General features: G+C 33.5%; 1 protein-coding gene across 1 annotated transcript in view; it reads right to left on the bottom strand.

Annotated features, from left to right (window-relative positions):
* LOC127701787 (uncharacterized) overlaps positions 1-19415 on the bottom strand; it is a 41625-nt gene extending 22210 nt beyond the window's left edge. Inside the window, exons 1-2 of the mRNA XM_052205752.1 lie at positions 19136-19415; positions 17751-17900 (exon numbers count right to left, since the gene is read on the bottom strand). Coding sequence (XP_052061712.1) covers positions 17751-17900; positions 19136-19415 — 430 coding nt within the window. The remainder of the gene's footprint in view (positions 1-17750; positions 17901-19135) is intronic.
* Positions 19416-19620: the final 205 nt, after the last annotated feature.

Genomic DNA, 19620 nt, shown 5'->3' with positions numbered 1-19620 from the left:
AATCGTTACATTTACTGATGACAATTAGGGTTTGGGACATACGTTACTCATTGTATCGACACCATACTTGTTATTTGTACTGATGGTATTGAAGGTTTATGACATAATTCACACATTGTAATGATAACACACTTGTTACTTGTACTGATGGAACAGAAGGTTTAGGACATAAATAAAGGCAACAGTAGTATACCGTTATTCGAAATCCATAAATCGATTGAGAAAAAAACAAATCCGGGTTTCAAACTAAAACTGAGGGAAACACATCAAATACAAGAGGAGAACAACGACACAACAGAAACTCAACACTAAAATGCAACACACACAGAAACGAACTATAATATAACAAAATATAGGCCATTTTCCTGACTTGGCACAGAACATTGTAAGAAAAAATGGTGGGTTGAACCTGGTTTTGTGGCTAGCCAAACCTCCCGCTTTTATGGCAATGTTAAATATAACATTTTAATGACAAGATGGCAGGACTACAATAAAAAAAAAATGGGAGAACATACAGGACAGAGACACACACAAATAATAGCTATCAAAAGGTACCAGGCTTATAATTTAATACACCAGACGCGCGTTTCGTCTACATAAGACCCATCAGTGACGCTCAGATAAAAAAGTCCGAAAGCCAAAACAAGTACAAAGTTGAAGAGCATTGAGGATCGAAAGTTCCAAAAAATTGTGGCAAATACGGCTAAGGTTATATGCCATGTGATAAAAAAATCCTTCGTATTTAGAATAATTCATACTTTTGCAAAGCAAAGATTAAATTTATAAAAATAATAGATATACATGTTAACACCGATATGGTGACTTACTACAGAATAAAAACGAATACATAAAACAACCTAAATCAGCACATGAAAAAGGCACAGCCGAACAACATATTATATGTTAGCCGAAGAAATCGACGCACAATGTGACGTCACATTTAAATTTCTATAAATTTCCCAAAAATAGGATACAGTTCAAGATAAGGTTTGTAATACTGATATAACATGTATTAATAACAAAGAAAATTACAATACTTATTAATATAAAATTGTGGTAGTAATTGGATAATTAATTGTAGTATCAAGCTATGTCGGCATTTTTTAAAATCAAACTGTAAACCAAATACATCGTAAAAATTTAGTTGACCTAAACTAAAATCTTATAAATGAACATAAGTTACACATTGTAATGATAACATACTTGTTACTTATACTGATGGTTCTGAAGGTTTAGCACATTAGTTACAAATTGTAATGATAACATACTTGTCAGTTGTACTGATGGTACTGAAGACTTAGGACATATATTACATTGGCTGGCACAATTTTCTCTGGCAAAGTCAATAAGCAAAGTACAAACATTTGGTCCAATTTCTGCACAGGCAGTGGGGTTCTTGCCAACACAGGCTGGATCAGCTGAAATTCCAAATATCAATATGTAATTATATAAAATCTTCCCTTCGTAAATTTAACAGACGCCATCACGAGTTGGTTTACCTTTCAGGTATATCCGTTTCACAGCTAATATCGGATATGTTCCTTATGTCGTAACTACAATCCCGGACCCTTTTCACGAATGTGTCCTACCGAATTAGACTATTTACCGGGTTTGTAATAATATGAGCAACACGACGGGTCTGCTAGCCCTTCCGGAGCACCTGAGATAACTCAGAGTTTTAATGGGGTTCGTGTTGCTTAGTCTTTATTTGTCTATGTTTTGTACTAATATTTGTCTATTTTTCTTTTTCTTTTTTAGCCATGGCGTTTTCTGTTCATTTTCGATCTATGAGTGTGAATGTCCCTCTGGTATCTTTCGTCCCTCTTTTAGCTAAGATTGCATATGAATAAAGTGATACAATAAATCTTATTCAGCTGTGGAACACACTTATGCAAAGTATATAGTTTGAATCGGAATTATTTGACTTTTTTCATTAGTGTACCTTTTTGCATCGCAGATTAGTTCATCCTACAAGTACAACTATGTAACTTTTGATAAAACTATAACAAACAGACGAACAAATTTCAACGTCAGATCCCCCAAGGGTGACTGGGGAATAGAAGTATGGTCATCATTGGTCTTCCTCCGACCGGCAGTAAAACCCGTGCTAAAGTGGGGCGTCCGTTTGGCTGTGCGGGATGTACAAATTTGCAGCCACGTCCGGTCAGAATGGGGACGTTAAATCCGATGCCTCGTGTAAAGAAAGTGCCACGTTCTTTGCACGTTAAGAACCCTTGCAACAACTCTTTGAGGGGTCCGTAGGTGACCTGTTGCAAGGCTAAATTTCTGTCCCTATCCAATATACCCTCATTTCCAGTGGCAGTCTAAATTTCTCCGACCTTAATCCCTTAATCCCTTAATCTATTACAGAACCTACCTATTGTATTTATTGTGAACTTGTTCTCGTCCTGAATATGCATGACAAATTTGCCACTGGACGTTAAGCAACCAACAATCAATCAATCAATCAACGTCAGATTCCCCTCAAACGAACTTATACATGAAACTCACTCAATGAAATATTTTCATGTGTATTTCATGTGAAGTTTACAAAATCAGGAATTTTTCTTGATTTCAATTAAATTTGAAAATATAAGATGTTATCTAAATAACTTTTTTCAAATTTTCTTGTGAAAAATTTGGGTGATTCACGTAAAATTCACGTGAGTTTCACAAAAGTTTCACATGAAACTCACATAAACTGATTTTGTATGAGTATTCTTGCGTTTGTTTGTGCTGTATTTCTATCACATAGTGTTGTCAATTTAGCGATGTTTTGTAACATGGCCATATAAGCGGGAGGTTTGGCTAGTAATGAAACCAGGCCACCATTTTCTCTTAAAATGACCTGTACAAAGTCAGGAATATGGCAGTCGTTATCAAATAGTTCGTTTCAATGCATGTTCGTGTTTGTTTTTTGGTGCACGTCATTGTTTCTGTTGTTCCTTTGTTTTCCATTTTAGTTGATGCGTTTCCCTCAGTTTTATGTTGTAAACAGGGTTTGTTTTCTCTCAATCAATGTATGACTTTTGAATTCCAGGTATACTACTATTGCCTATTTTTAATCGATGGTTTTTCAAACGATATGGTGTTCAATTTCAATAAAGGGCGACAGCCGTGATTTAGAGAAAAAACTACAATGTGTCTTTTTTGCCGAGAACACCTCGAGTTTGGAAGATAATTGAATTCGGTTTATCACTATTTCGCTTATGACATCGTAATGTTTACACCCCGACAGTGTCACGTGCGCCCTTGGTTTCTGACGACAATTTTCTATTTCAAGCGAGTAGAGTGATAAGGAAAATTATCCAAGATGAAAGGAAAAAAAACAACAAAAAAAGTTTCCTTAAGTTAATTCACATACGTTACATTGTATCTATCAAAAAGACTTAAAATGTAAAATCACAAAAATACTGAACTCCGAGGAAAATTCAGAACGGAACGTCCCTAATCAAATGGCAAAATCAAAAGCTCAAATACACCAAACGAATAAATAACAACTTTCATATTACTGACTTGGTACAGGCATTTTCTTATGTAGAAAATGGTGGATTAAACCTGCTTTCAAAACTAGCTAAACCTCTCACTTGTATGACAGTCGCATCAAATTCCATTATATTTACAACGATGTGTGAACAAAACAAATAGACATAATAGGTAAAAATGTCAATAATAGGGTTACAGCAGTCAACATTATGTTATAATCTTAATCACTATAAACAACAAACAAATATGTAACCAAGCAGCACAAAAAGGCATATAGACAAAGAAAAATAGCAAAAAATTAAAATGTCAATTGTTCTTGAACAATTGAGAGGTCTTTCCTTTTCGTAATGTAAAATACATGTCCCAATAGACGTAAAATATATTGAAAAGCTCTCAAACACACATAAAACCGTTAATAAATGATAAAAAACAACTAATTCGCTATTTAGGACATGACCTTGACTTTTGACCTTGTGACCTTTGTGAAGGTCATTGGTGCATGATGTCATTATAGAAGATCCCATGGGTCTAGGACCTTTAGTTCAAGAGTAAAAGCTTATTTAGGTTTTTCAGAAAGCGTTAACGGGGGTTATGCCCCTTAATGATATGTCAAATCTCTTCGGTCATAATGTAAAAAAGTTGTGCCTTAGTCACCTAAACATTTTTCACTATTTACTATTTCTGTAAGTATAATCGTTTTTGAGATATCCAATAAAATGTTGTAAGGTCAAAGGTCAACCTTAAAAAGCTTTAAAACACACTAAAAATCCTTTAAATAAGGTCAAAGACACATAATTCGCTATCTGGGACATGACCTTGACCTTTGACCTTGTGACCTTTGTCAAGGTCATTGGTCCCAAATGTGATTGTTGAAGACCCCATGGGTCTAGGACCTTTGGTTTAAGAGTAAAAGCTGATTTTGTCTTTTTAGAAACATAAAATAGGGGTTATGCCCCTTATAGAAAGGTCAAATCTTTTCGGTTAAACTGTAACGAAGTTGCGCCTTAATGACCCAAACATTTCCCACCATTCAAAACTTCTGTAAGTATAATGGTTTCTGAGATTATCCCATAACAAAGTGGTAGGTCAAAGGTCAAGGTCAACATACAAATTTGACCTTGAGATATTTTTCAGGGTCACATCAATTGATGATGATTGGTGAAGATCCTAGGTGTCTACTACTTACGGTTTCTGAGTTTTGGGGGCCAACCGACTGCGTTTAATTTTCAAAGAGGCATAACCCTACCAATGAGTCGTTGAATCTTTTCAATCCAAATGTAACGAAGAACCGGGGTCTGGTCCTGAACAAATTTCACCCTTCGGTTTTTTTCTACCTATTACGGTTACGGTGTTTAAATGATAACAAGGTTTTTAGGTTTTGGAGGGATTACTCCGAACCGACAAAATTTTTCAACTCACAGGGTGAGTTCCGGATAGGTATTCATGACACCGATACAAGGTGTGAACATGAAAGCGACACGTCTTACGGTTATGGCTGCTAACTACGTCAAAGTTTGGCGGAAAAAGAATAATAATAATAATAATAATAATAATAATAATAAACAGAAGAAATACAGTAAGGTCTTTCCCTTTTGAAAAAGGAAAGACCTTAATAATATTTAATAATAATAATCAGAAGAAATACAGTAAGGTCTTTCCCTTTTGGAAAAGGAAAGACCTTAATAATGATAATAATAATCAGAAGAAGAAATACAGTAAGGTCTTTCCCTTTTGGAAAAGGAAAGACCTTAATTAAGACAAGAATACAAAAATTTACAGTAGCACAATACCACAATGACGGGATGTATAAGTACAGAGCCACGTTATATATTGCAGGGCTTAATTTTGCAAAATGATTAACAAAACCTCGGATAGTGGTTACAATACAATTAAAAACAATGTGTAAAATAGTTCTGTCATTTATACCTTATACATTGCAAATTAAACTATGTATTCATTTTGATATGATCTTGGTAAATACCTTAATTTGACATCATAATGCGCATGTGAACTTAGCCTAAGATGGACTGCCGAAGGTTGGAGGTTCTCTCTAGGCGATCTGGTCCCCTCCGCAAATAACAACGGCCTCGAATTTGTCAAAACTGCTAAACGTGGCGTTAAACTTCAAAAATAATTTGGCCAATCAGGTTCAAGTTGTTGCAACCTGAATTTCGTAGTAGGCTGCCCTAATTGCAAACTTTAACTTCAAAATGCACTGCTTTCACACGATTATATTTTCATGTTTAGCGAACCAAATGTAGATCAAAATCGTTACATGTACTGATGACAATTAAGGTCTGGGACATAAGTTACTCATTTTATCGGTACAATATTTGTTATTTGTACTAATGGTACTGAAGGTTTAAGACATAATTTACACATTGTAATGATAACATACTTGTTACTTGTACTGATGAAACAGAGGGTTTAAGACGTAAGTTACACATAATTATGATAACATACTTGTTGCTTTTACTGATGGTTCTGAAGGTTAAGGACATAAGTTACAAATTGAAATGAGAACATACGTGTCAGTTGTACTGATGGTACTGAAGGTTTAGGACACATATTACATTGGCTGGCACACTTTTCTCTAGCAAAGTCAATAAGCAAAGTACAAACTTTTGGCCCAATTTCTGCACAGGCAGTGGGGTTCTTGTCAACACAGGCTGGATCAGCTGAAATTCCAAATATCAATATGTAATTATATGAAATCTTGGTTTACCTTTCTGGTATATACGTTTCACAGCTGATATCGGATATGTTCCTTATGTCGTAACTACAGTCCCGGTCCCTTTTCACGAATGTGACCTACCGAATTAGAATATTTACCGGGTTTGTAATAATATGAACAACACGACGGGTGCCATATGTGGAGCAGGATCTGCAAGCCCTTCCGGAGCACCTGAGATAACTCAGAGTTTTAGTGGAGTTCGTGTTGCTTAGTCTTTAGTTGTCTATGTTGTGTATTATTATTTGTCTATTTTTCTTTTTCTTTTTTAGCCATGGCGTTTTCCGTTCATTTTCGATCTATGAGTTTGAATGTCCCTCTGGTATCTTTCACATCTCTTTAAGCAAAGATTGCAATGTGAATAAAGGTATACATGATATATTCTGGCCCCATTTCCCATGTTATAACAGGATACCTTAACATCGTTCGCGACCGAGAGTTAAAATCATTCCTCAGTAAAGGACCTAAATATCGTCCCCGTCAATTATTAATTGGAATGAGTGTCGTAATATCATCCACGACTCACTTCGTGCTTACTGTTTGAAATGGATAAAACGGGGAAAAGCTGACAAAAAATCTTTGGACTATTTTTTTAGTTCAGTAATGAAGATAGTTGATATACGTATACAACATTTTGAAGAACATTTTACTCTTAACAACAACCATAAAAATCCTATTATCCTATCAAACATAAACTAAAAGAACTAGCCAAGGAATTTGTTTTTTGTCCCGGCTGATAAAGCTGCTAATAATATCATTATAGTTTGACGTAAATTTTACATTTTGGTTCTGCAAAAGGTAATCCCGAATTTACCAACATTCTAACTTACTTCATTTTCAGAAAACGATATCTGTAATAAACATAAACTATTGGCTTCTAATTAGCAGAACCAAATACAATGAAAGTCCCAACTATATACTGGATTCCGAAGCTACACAAATTACCATACAAATATAGATTTATTTCGTGTTCAAGTCATTTTTCCACTACTAAATTGTCTATTCTACTTACTAGTACACTTCGTACAATCAAAAACCTGGTAATAAATTGTTCAAATAAGGCCTTTGAAAATGGTGGAATTGATTACTTTTGGAGTGTCAAATGTTGAAAGTACTTGATAAATTGCATGCATATATTGGTGATTTTGAATCTGTTCAAAGTTTTGATTTTCTACCCTATATACCACTTTGCCTCATATTTTTATTAAGAAAACATTTACACACCTAATTAAAGGGCATTTAAAAAGTCGGAATGCGAATACATATGTTCAAACTCATTTAGATCATTTTTTAGTAGCAACAAACAAAAGAACTATGTCAATTAGACATGCTTTGATACTATTTCCACCCTTGAATTTTTACTTGATAACATTTTTGTTCGCTTTGGAGATTCCGTATATCGTCAAGTTATCGGAATTCCAATGGGGACTAACTGTGCACCACTTATTGCGGACCTGTTTTTGTATTGTTATGAGTTACAATTTATGACTAAAATCAGCAAAGACCCATCCATCGAAACAACATCTGATACAAAAATTTAACAATACTTTTAGATATTTGGATGATATATTTGCTCTCAATAATGACAACTTCAGTATGTATACTAAAGAAATTTATCCTGTTGAGTTTACTTTAAATAAAGCTAATACTAACAATGACCACTGTCCTTTCCTCGATCTTGATATCTATATCATTGACGGGAAGCTTAATACAAATATTTATGATAAAATAGATGATTTTTCATTTCCTATCGTTAATTATCCATTTTTAAATGGAGACGTTCCCTTGTCACCATCTTATGGTGTTTATATATCTCAACTTGTACGATTCGCTCGTGTATGTAACAACGTATTAGATTTTAGCGAGAGAAATTTATGTATTACTGAAAAATTATTACACCAGGGTTTTCGATATCATAAACTAGTCAAAACATTTACTAAATTTTATCATCGGTTTAAGGACATCATTAGTAAATATAACTCAACATGCAGACATCTTATACGTTCGGGTATTTCACATCCAATCTTTTATGGTAATATTCTTTACAAAGCACAAAAATGTCAGTATTCACCTCAAAAGCTAACAAAATCTTTAAACAGACTTATTAAAAAGGGATATAGATACGATACTGTTGTCAGGTCATTAAAATTTGCATATTTTGGCTTAAATATTGATTCACTAAAAGGGTCTTTGCATCGGAATTAAACACATTTATTCTAAAACCAGTTGTTGGCATAACACGGGTTATGTTCTTCTCATATATTTTATGACGGTCTAATACTAAACCCCTTATAGGAGGGATTGTACCTGATATTCATATGATGAAAACATAATCTTTCAATCAGTTTAATTGAGGTCTGGAGCTGGCATGTCAGTAACTGCTAGTAGTCTGTTGTTATTTATGTATTATTGTCATTTTGTTTATTTTCTTTTGTTTCCTTTTCTGACATCGGACTAGGACTTCTCTCATTTTTGCGCCTGTCCCAAGTCAGGAGCCTCTGGCCTTTGTTAGTCTTGTATTATTTTTAATTTTAGTTTCCTGTGTATAATTTGGATTTTAGTATTACGTCCATTATCACTGAACTAGTATACATATTTGTTTAGGTGCCACCTGAAGGACGCCTCCGGGTGCGGGAGTTTCTCGCTCCATTGAAGACTCATTGTTGGCCTTCGGCTGTTGTCTGCTCTATGGTCGGGTTATTGTCTCTTTGACACATTCTCCATTTCCACTCTTAATTTTATGGAATCGTATTACCTCTGGAACATATTTATGCAAAGAATACAGTTTGAATTGGAATTATTTGACTTTGTTCATTAGTGTACCTATTTGTATCGCAGATTAGTTCATCCTACAAGTACAACTATGTAACTTTTGATAAAAAGTATAACTAACAGACGAATAAATTTCAACGTGAGATTCCCCTCAAACGAACTTATACATGAAACTCACTCAATGAAAATTGTTTATTTGTATTTCATGTGAAGTTTACAAAATTAGGATTTTTTTCTTGATTTCAATTAAATTTGAAAATATTAGATGTTATCTGAATTAGAGAATTAAGATATCAGGTTCGATAACTAGAAACAAGTAATGTTAAATAGCTACTATATTGTAATTATCCTATTAGTTATAACAGAAATAATACAAATTTAACATAAAACTCACCAGTGGTAAAGACGTTTGGTAGTGATACATTGTTTTGGCCTGAAATGTTTAAAATATATGAGAAATCATATATACTTATTTGACGGTTTTCCCGACTGTCGCCCTGTGCCTTTTCCCTGTCGCCCTGTGCCTTTTCCCTGTCGCCCTGTGCCCTTTTTAAGACGTCCTGTCCTTTTTTGCGAAGTCCATGCATTTATTGTCGGAATATTTTGTTGAAAATACTAAAATTCTATCTGTCTTCATGTTTCTTACAAGTTTATGACCCTAAGCTAAGTAAAATTTACAGCAGATGCTATAAGTTGTGATTACATGTAATCTGTTTTATATGTTCCCTTGGCTTTGCGCCAAGATATATTAATGTACTACGAATGAAAATAGCTAGATAAAAACTTAAATAAGCAAAAAATGATCATCAAAACAAGATTTATAATCATGACATCATGGATGAAATTGTCCGAAAAATTCTTTTTGAACTTATTGCCCTTATTTGTCATTCTTATCTTTTTTTGCATTTTTATTAACATACATTATCACAATATATCATTTTACAAGTCCATGGCGCGCGGAAGTAGTCAAGGAGACAGTATTTTTTTTCAGGGGTTGACAGGTTACACGTAATAGTTTTTAGTTTCAACTTCAAGGTTATTATGCTAGAAAATTTAATAAACAATGATTTTATATATGTTTTTTTATTTGGTTTTCACTTTACACAGGGCTTTATCTTTAATCTTATTTCAGTATGCACATATGTTAACTATATTTATATTGGATTTGAATTTAGATACTTTATCAGAGAAATGATTTGTTTCTCGCAGACAACGCTAAATACTATACATGAACTCGACATTGAATCTGAACACCCATAAAAGACAACGCTAAATAATATACATGAACTCGACATTGAATCTGAACACCCCTAAAACAAAATGGTATATGCAATCGACCAAACAAATTTTCCTAAAATTGATAAAGGTGAAATACATAGAGTAAGAATTGTGCATACTGAAATAAAATTAGAGATAAAGCCCTATGTACAGTGAAAACCAAATAAAAAACATATATAAAATCATTGTTTATTAAATTTTCTAGCATAATAACCTTGAAGTTGAAACTAAAAACTATTACGTGTCAACCCCTGAAAAAAAAATACTGTCTCCTTGACTACTCCCGCGCGCCACGGACTTAAATGATATATTGTGATAGTGTATGTTAACTATGACTATTAAACATTGGTAGACTACAGAGGCGGATTTAGAGGGAGGGCCAGGGTCCTCGCCCTTTTGTGGGAAAAACTTGGATGATTATATAGGAAATCACTAAAGCATGACTGGAGCGGGGCCCCTCTTAGTCAGTCAGTGTCCCCTCCCTTATGAACATTTCTGGATCCGCCACTGTTGCCTATATTTATCACGGGTAGGCTATTTATGTAATGAAGGAAAAGCTGAAATAAATGGTATATACTTTCATATTAGTTTCCAAGTTTTTCAAACTTTAAATCCTTACACTTACTGTTATATGACACGTGTTATTGTAGTAAGTCGAAAGAAGTTGTTTTAACCAAAAATATCAATGAATTATTTTATCGAAGGTTTCAATTTCTTTTTCATTCAACAGATATGGTTACACTTCTTAATGCTATGTTTTCCAATCTCTATTTTATTGGTGCTTTCAATCTTTTTTTCATTCTACAGATATGGTTACACTTCTTAATCCTATATCTGTCCGAAATTCCACTAAAAATATCAGGTTCTCGAAAGGTAATATTATTCCTACAAAGTGTTCCATTGAAAAAAAAATCTTAAATTTTTCCGAACTGGTCATTAATATAAAATCTCAAATACCTTATTTATATAAGATATATGAAATCATTATAAAGTTATTTACCCCAATGCAATTTAATATAGAACTAGTATAATAAAAAAAAAAAAAAAATGCTGTATTCATTATAACATCAATATTGCAATAAATTAGATTTTAGAAAAAAAATGGAAAAGAAAACCCCTTGAATAACCAAAATTATCAGGAAGGAAAGATCCACAAACAAGTCAATTTTGCTGGAAAAGCTAGCCCGTCGTCGTCTTCCGTAAACTTTTACAAAATTATTTTCCTATAACCCTTCAGAATCAAACTTGGAAACAATCATCTAGTATCAAGTTTAGAACAGTGTCTAATGACTCCATCTGCCAACCAAGATGGCCAACATAGCTTAACAATTAACAAAGGAGTAAAATGCAAATTTTGACTGATATTTTTAAAACCATAATTAACTTAAAGGTAAAAAATCCTCTTACAGTTTTGACGTAATCAGACAATTGGTACAGCTCAACATGCTGAACAGTTTTGTTTGAGTCAGATTTTTCTATTTTTTAAATTGTTTTCAAAATGTAAGACACAACCTGCATTTTACCCTCATGTTATATTTTTAGCCATGTCGGCCATCTTGGTTGGCAGGTGGGATAATTGAACACATTTTTAAACAAGATACCCTTATGATGAAGTTTGATTTAGTTTGGTTAATAAGGAGAGGATTTTTGTAAAAGTTAGCGGACGACGACGATGACAGACGACGACGACGAGGGCGGACGACGGACGACAGTCGACGGACGCTTAATAACGAGAAAAGCTCACTTTTCCCTTTGGGTCAAATGAGCTAAAAACTTGCCTTTCTACCCTTTCCCATTCAGGTTTATTGTATGCACCTTACCAATATCATTTTGGGTCATATCAATTCTATACTGATCATATAAAAAAGAAGATGTGGTATGATTGCTAATGAGACAACTCTCTACAAGAGACCAAGTGACACAGAAATTAACAACTATAGATGAACGTAGGCTTCAACAATGAGCGAATCCAATACCGCATAGTCAGCTATAAAAATCCCCGAAATGACAAACGTAAAAACAATTCAAACTAGAAAACTAACGGCCTAATTCATGTACAAAAAAATGTACGAAAAACAAATATGTAACACATCAGTTCGTTATTTCAGCTTTTCATTGTGTTGTCCACTTTACAATAACTGTTCGTTATTAATATATATATAAGCTGGACCGATAAAAAGCTAATGGACACTTGTTTTACCTTGGTTACTTACATGTACTATGTCCCTGTATAGTGAAGACATCACCAACACCTGGTTTATCTGTAAACAATTCTCAATCTTATATTCATCAGGACTACAAAGTGTTCTTTGTTTAATTAAGCAACTTATACAACAACAAAAACACTGTGATGGAAGATTTAATTTCAGTACAAACAGAGATAAAATGTAGGTATTATTGACTGAATTAGATCGGGTGTGCACCAACGTAAGCATGCTAATTTTGGTGGGAGAAAATGAGGGGCAAAAGATACCAAAGGGACATTCAAACTCAATGATTGAAAATAAACAGACAACGCCATGGCTTATAAAGATAAAGACAAACAGACAAATATACACATACGACACAACATAGAAAACTAAAGACTAAGAAACTGGGGTGATCTTAGGTGTTCCGGAAGGGTAAGCAGATCATGGTCCACATGTGGCATCCGTCGTGTTGCTAATGTTATTACCAACCCGGTAAATAATATAATTTGGTAGTTTACATTCGTGAAAAGGGAACGGGATTGTAGTTACGACATTAGGAACATCAGTGAAACGGATATTCCATAACGGTAAAAATTACGAAGGGATGATTTGAACTTCGCCAGTTGTAACTCTTGGTTTAAAAGCTTCCTAGTGAGCAGCGACCCTCTATCAAAAAATCATGACAGGAAATACAATCCCGTGAATATCGTTTCAATTCGAAGATATGTACTCCGTATGCAGGCGCTGGAAAGTTCACAATTGGGAAGCTTAAATCATCTCTTTTGTCGTAAAGTTTTGTTTTCAACCGACCCTCATTGTTATTTTGTAGATGTAAGTATCAACTATAATAAGAAAAAAAAACGGAACAACAGAAACCCTGAACTGCCACAAGAACAAACGCCAACATACATAAAAACAGACTACGATGCATGATTTTTTTTATTATCAATTGTTTTTGGCTTTTAACTAGCTGTCAGTAACTGCGAGTACTCTCAAATCATACTTTCTTGTTTATTTGACCTGTTGATACTAATTGTTATGCTTTTCTGTTACATAATGTTATTCATGGTTATATCTGGTCTTTATATCAGCTTTGATATACTATAAATTTTCAGTTCGGACTGTGAACATCAAAATTATTTTAATTTGTAAAAATATTCCCTTTCTCTATTTGAACTGTACACGTATACCTAACAACAAAATTATTTTCATTTACCTGTGTTTAAAGTAATTGCAAATGGCTGATATTTTTGTTCGAGCATATTGCCATATAACATGTTACTTTTATAATTCTTCCGTTAGTTTATTTATTTTGTTATTTTAAATCATATTAGGACAGAGCACAAATACAGCACAATAGAATAATGAACTGTGCGTCTAACTAATGTATCAACGCCACAAAAAGTGACGTCACATTTAAATTTCTAAAATTATAATATGAAATTTGGATTAAGTTTATAATAGTTTTATTTGATGTATTTTCTAACCATTACTTAATGTAAAGGCTAGAGGTCAAAAGTTTATGATAAGTAACATCACGTTCGCTTAACAATGCTTAAGTCTATACAATTTTAGAGGTACTAGTAACATTATTTGATATTAAACTGGATGTCAATAATACATTCTTCGTTGTATGGCTACTTAGTACCTAAGAAATAACGAATATAATGATCCAATCATCTAGAAGTATATTTACACAGAAACATAGAATCAAAGTTCATGTTATATCTCAGTGGAACTTTACCTAGTCTATAATCTAGGAAAAATGGCATTTATGATGTTGATACTGATTTTATTAGAAGAATATCAAACATTGAGCTGATGTATTCAGTCTGATAAATAAGAATGAAAGAATCATATTTGTCACCATTTTGTCTTAACAATATTTTTCATGGGGTAGAATATGTAATCAAATGAAGATGGCAAAACAAATATTTTGGATAAAGTTGACATTCTGTAAAGAAATATTTTTAACAAGCACAATTTTCAAATAAAATTCCATTGGTTAATGTTTGAATAAAGACTTACTATATCCCCAGTGAGCTGAGGTCTGTCCTGGAGCATAATAGAAAGCTGGTTTCCTATCCTTTTCCAAAAAACATCTGTTTGCTGTAGATATAAACATCCAACCAGTTGAATCACATTTGGATTTATCAGCATTTTGACTGGCGTAGAATTCTCTGAGAAAATCTGGGTCTCTGAAATATTTTTTGTTTATTTTCGTAGATAAATTAGACTATTGCCCAAAAAAAGCTAATTATTTTGTTTTATTTTACTGAGGATTCTACGTAAAATTGTGTTCATTGTGATTTGGAATAAATCTCTCGAGGGTTCAAATGTTCTATTCATTGCAACCTTGTTGTTCAATGTAAATACCTACAAAGTCATGAAAAGAGTGCATCATGCAGTATATACAGGTTGTACATTCCACTTACCACTAATTTATGATCAACAAAGTTGAAACCATATCAAATGTATAAATACTTACTGAGACATTGCAAAGTACTGTTTAGTTGCAGATTGTAAATCCACCCAAGATGAATCTATGATTCTGCTAGGTGTAAACCAATTCATCTTATCTGCTCCCGTAGCATTGAACAAAATGAAAACTTTCTCTACACCAATTTTGTATATAGATACCCTGACCTGAAATATATTTTTATTTGTATTTCTGTACTATATTTTCTACAATTTTCAATGTTCCATTACTTATTACATTTCTAAAGGTCCGACTAAGTCTTAAAAAAATAAACATCAATAAAATAATGTCATAAGTCAAATTTGACCAATCGTTTTGGCAAATTGTTTTGTTAATTTATTTGAAAGAATCCAGCTCCTGTTGAATTTTAAAGCAGTGATGCATATAATGTATAGTATACGTGAATAAATTTGCTTTAGATTTTACGTACTGTTAACGTTTTACTGTATTGATTGTCTATCAAGGCTCGTGCATCTGGTAAAAAAACTTGCAAAAATAGCAAAATTCGTTAGTCTTCTTATACAACATTGAATTGTGAAACCATTTCAAAACATTTTATATTCTAGCCAAATTGACATCCTACTTTTTCGTTTCATGAAAAAAAAACTCTAGAATTACATTATTGAAGTTATTATTGAGTTTGCCTTGTATGCCCATTCATGACCTTTTAGTGACTGAGATGCTCTTTCAGTAAAGGATATAAGCCAATAACAGTCCAATTTTTAAAGGTCGTACAGAATTCAAAAAGAATTATAACTATAATAACTCGTTTGAAGAGCGGTATACTACTGTTGTCTTTTTTCTTTTAATATGCTAAATTTGGACAAAAGAGATCAACTTTGCATGAAGACAAAACAATCTTAAAAATTATTAAAGCTTTGTGAATTTTTTTCGCAGAAAAATAACATTCACAAGGAGTCAATATGGTACTGTTAACTTAAAACATAGGCAAGTATAATTTTACCAAGATATGCTCAATAGGCTAACAAAGGGTAAGAGTTCTTAACAACACAAATGCACTCTCTATGTGGGACTGTTTTTATACCTTATCTAAACAAAGTACTGGCCAGTTGTTAGACAATCCTGGTTTATAGTGTCCAGGGAAGTTTGGTGTCAGTGAGTTGGCTCCTGGTTGGAATTCATTAATGGTCTTAGTTGAATTCCATAACTCAAACAAATCAGTAATACCAGGAGGATAGGTTCCTACTCCAGTCACACCCTTCATCAACAGTACAAAACCATTTGGTGATGGTGCTTAAAACATATGATATAAAATGTTATGGAATGTATTATATCTTAAGTAACAAACCTTCTTTGCATCAATACATAATTCCTGAATGAACATAACTAAAAGTGTGAAGCAGTTGTTTCACTGTTTCTTATATTTAAATTTGCTTAAAATTGCATATGGATAACATTCAACAACCTATATCACAAAAAACTACAGGGCTGTATTTTCCAACTGGTGATACTGAAGGTTTAGAACATAAATTACACATTGTCACGATATCATACTTGTTACTTGTACTGATGGTACTGAAGGTTTAGGACATAAGTTACACATTCTAACGATAACAAACTTGTTCCTTGTATTGATGGTACTGACGGTTTAGGACATAAGTTACACAATGTAATGATAACATACTTGTTACTAGTACTGATGGTACTGAATGTTTAGGACATAAATTACACATTGTAATGATAGCTTACTTGTTACTTGTACTGATGGTACTGAAGGTTTAGGACATAGGTTACACATTGTGATGATAACATCATTGTTACTTATACTGATGGTACTGACGGTTTAAGACATAAATAACATTGTTGAATGAAAACTTACTTGTTACTTGTACTGATTGTACTGAAGGTTTAGCACATAAGTTACACATTGTAACGATAACATACTTGTTAATTGTACTGATGATACTGACGGTTTAGGACATAATTTAAACAATGCAATGATAACATACTTGTTACTTAAACTGATGGTACTGACGGTTTAGGACATAAATAACACTGTAGAATGAAAACATACTTGTTACTTGTACTGATTGTACTGAAGGTTTAGCACATACGTTACACATTGTAACGATATCACACTTGTCACTTGTACTGATGGTTCTGAAGGTTTGGGACATAATTTAAACAATGTTATGGTAACATAGATGTTACTTATACTGATGGTACTGACGGTTTAGGACAAAAGTTACACATTGTAGTGATAACATACTTGTTACTTGTACTGATGGTACTGAAGGTTTAGGACATAAGTTACACCATGTAATGGTAACATATTTGTTACTTGTATTGACGATACTGGAGGTTTAGAACATAATTTACATAATGAAATGGTTACATTCTAATTATTTGTATTGATGGTACTGAATGTTTAGGACATAAATAACATTGTTGAATGAAAACATACTTGTAACTTATACTGATTGTACTGAAAGTTTAATACATAAGTTACACATTTTAACGATAACATACTTGTTACTTGTATTGATGGTACTGACGGTTTAGGACATAAATTACACATTGTAATGATAGCATAATTGTTACTTGTATTGATGGTACTAAAGGATTAGGACTTAATTTAAACAATGTAATGATAACATACTTGTTACTTGTATTGATGGTACTGAAGGTTTAGGACATACGTTAAACATTGTAATGATAACATACTTGTGACTGGTATTGATGGCACTGAAGGTTTAGGACATAAGTTAAACATTGTAATAATAACATACTTTTTACTTGTACTGATGGTACTGAAGGGTTAGGACATAAGTTAAACATTGTAATGATAACATACTTGTCAGTTGTAATGATGGTACTGAAGGTTGAGGACATATATTACATTGACTGGCACAATTTTCTCTGGCAAAGTCAATTAGCAAAGTACAAACACCTGGCCCAATTTCTGCACAGGCAGTGGGGTTCTTGTCAACACAAGCTGGATCAGCTGAAATTACAAATATAAATATGTAATTATATGAAATCATCCCTTCGTAAATTTTACGGACGCCATCAAGAGATGGTTGACCATTATGGAATATCCGTTTCACAGATGATACCGGATATGTTCCTTATGTCGTAACTACGATCCCGTCCCCTCTTCACGAATGTGATCTACCGAATGAAGGTTATTTACCGTATGCCACATGTAGAGCAGGATCTCCTTACCCTTCCGGAGCACGTGAGATAACCCTCAGTTTTTAGTGGGGTTCGTGTTACTTAGTCTTTAGTTTTCTATGTTGTGTCTTGTGTTCTATTATTTGTCTGTTTGTCTTTTTCTTTTTTAGCCATGGCGTTGTCAGTTTATTTTCGATCTATGAGTTTGAATGTCCCTCTGGTATCTTTCGCCTCTCTTTTATCAAAGATTGCAATGTGAATAAAGTTGTACATGGAATCTTATTTAAGAGGGACAAAAGATACCAGAGGGACAGTCAAACTCATAGATCGAAAACAAACTGACAACGTCATGGCTAAAAACAAAAAGACAAACAAACAATAGTACAAATGAATGTGCGTATTGTTATGCGTTTACTTTTCTACATTGGCTAGAGGTATAGGGGGAGGGTTGAGATCTCATAAACATGTTTAACCCCGCCGCATTTTTGCGTCTGTCCCAAGTCAGGAGCCTCTAGCCTTTGTTAGTCTTGTATTATTTTTAATTTTAGTTTCTTGTGTACAATTTGGAGTTTAGTATGGCGTTCATTATCACTGAACTAGTATATATATTTGTTAAGGGGCCAGCTGAAGGACGCCTCCGGATGCGGGAATTTCTCGCTGCATTGAAGACCTGTTGGTGACCTTCTGCTGTTGTCTGTTCTATGGTCGGGTTGTTGTCTCTTTGACACATTCCCCATTTCCATTCTCAATTTTATAATAGGTAAAAATGTCAATAATAGGGGTACAGCAGTCAACATTGTGTTATCTTAATCACTATAACACAAACAAATATGTAATCAAGGAGCACAAAAAGGCATATAGACAAAGCACATAAGCAAAAAATAAAGACAAGAATACAAAAATTTACAGTAGCACAATAACACAATGACGGGATGTATAGGTACAGAGCCACGTCATATGTATCAAAGAAACACAAAAAGTCATATAGACAAATCACATTATTAAAAATGAAAAACAAGAATAGAAAAATTATCATAGAACAATAACACAATGAGTAGTTCATACCACACAAATTTCCACAATAATGTTGACAATTTCTCCTTGCCCAGGCATCATATGGTGGCTGACATACAGACTGGCCATAATCATCACAGTTATCTAAAACATCAGTACATCTAGGGTGGGGATCTGGTGTTGGTATGATGGGAGTAGGAGTTACAACACCGGGGGCTACTGTCGTTGGAGTTCTACATTGCAGTCTTTTACAACATTGACCGGATACAGTTATAAGTTCGCAGGGAGCAGGAAGTCTTGTGAACTGTGGACATCTGAATTGAGAAGACATGTCCTATCTAATAAACGTTTTCCTATTTAATCAAATGATCGTTTGGTAAACCGGAATGCTGATATATTTGCTGCAGCTCATTGATAGCCTTCTGCTCTAATGGAACTTACTTTAAACTAATCAAATATAAAGTAATAACTGCTCTTTCCTAGATTTAAATATTTCAGTTTAACACGGGGAACTCTACAATAAAAAGTCAGGAAAA

This window comes from Mytilus californianus, unplaced genomic scaffold (assembly GCF_021869535.1).
Source record: "Mytilus californianus isolate M0D057914Y unplaced genomic scaffold, xbMytCali1.0.p SCAF_5, whole genome shotgun sequence".
NCBI lineage: Eukaryota > Metazoa > Mollusca > Bivalvia > Mytilida > Mytilidae > Mytilus > Mytilus californianus.
This window is presented reverse-complemented; position numbering and strand designations above follow the sequence as displayed.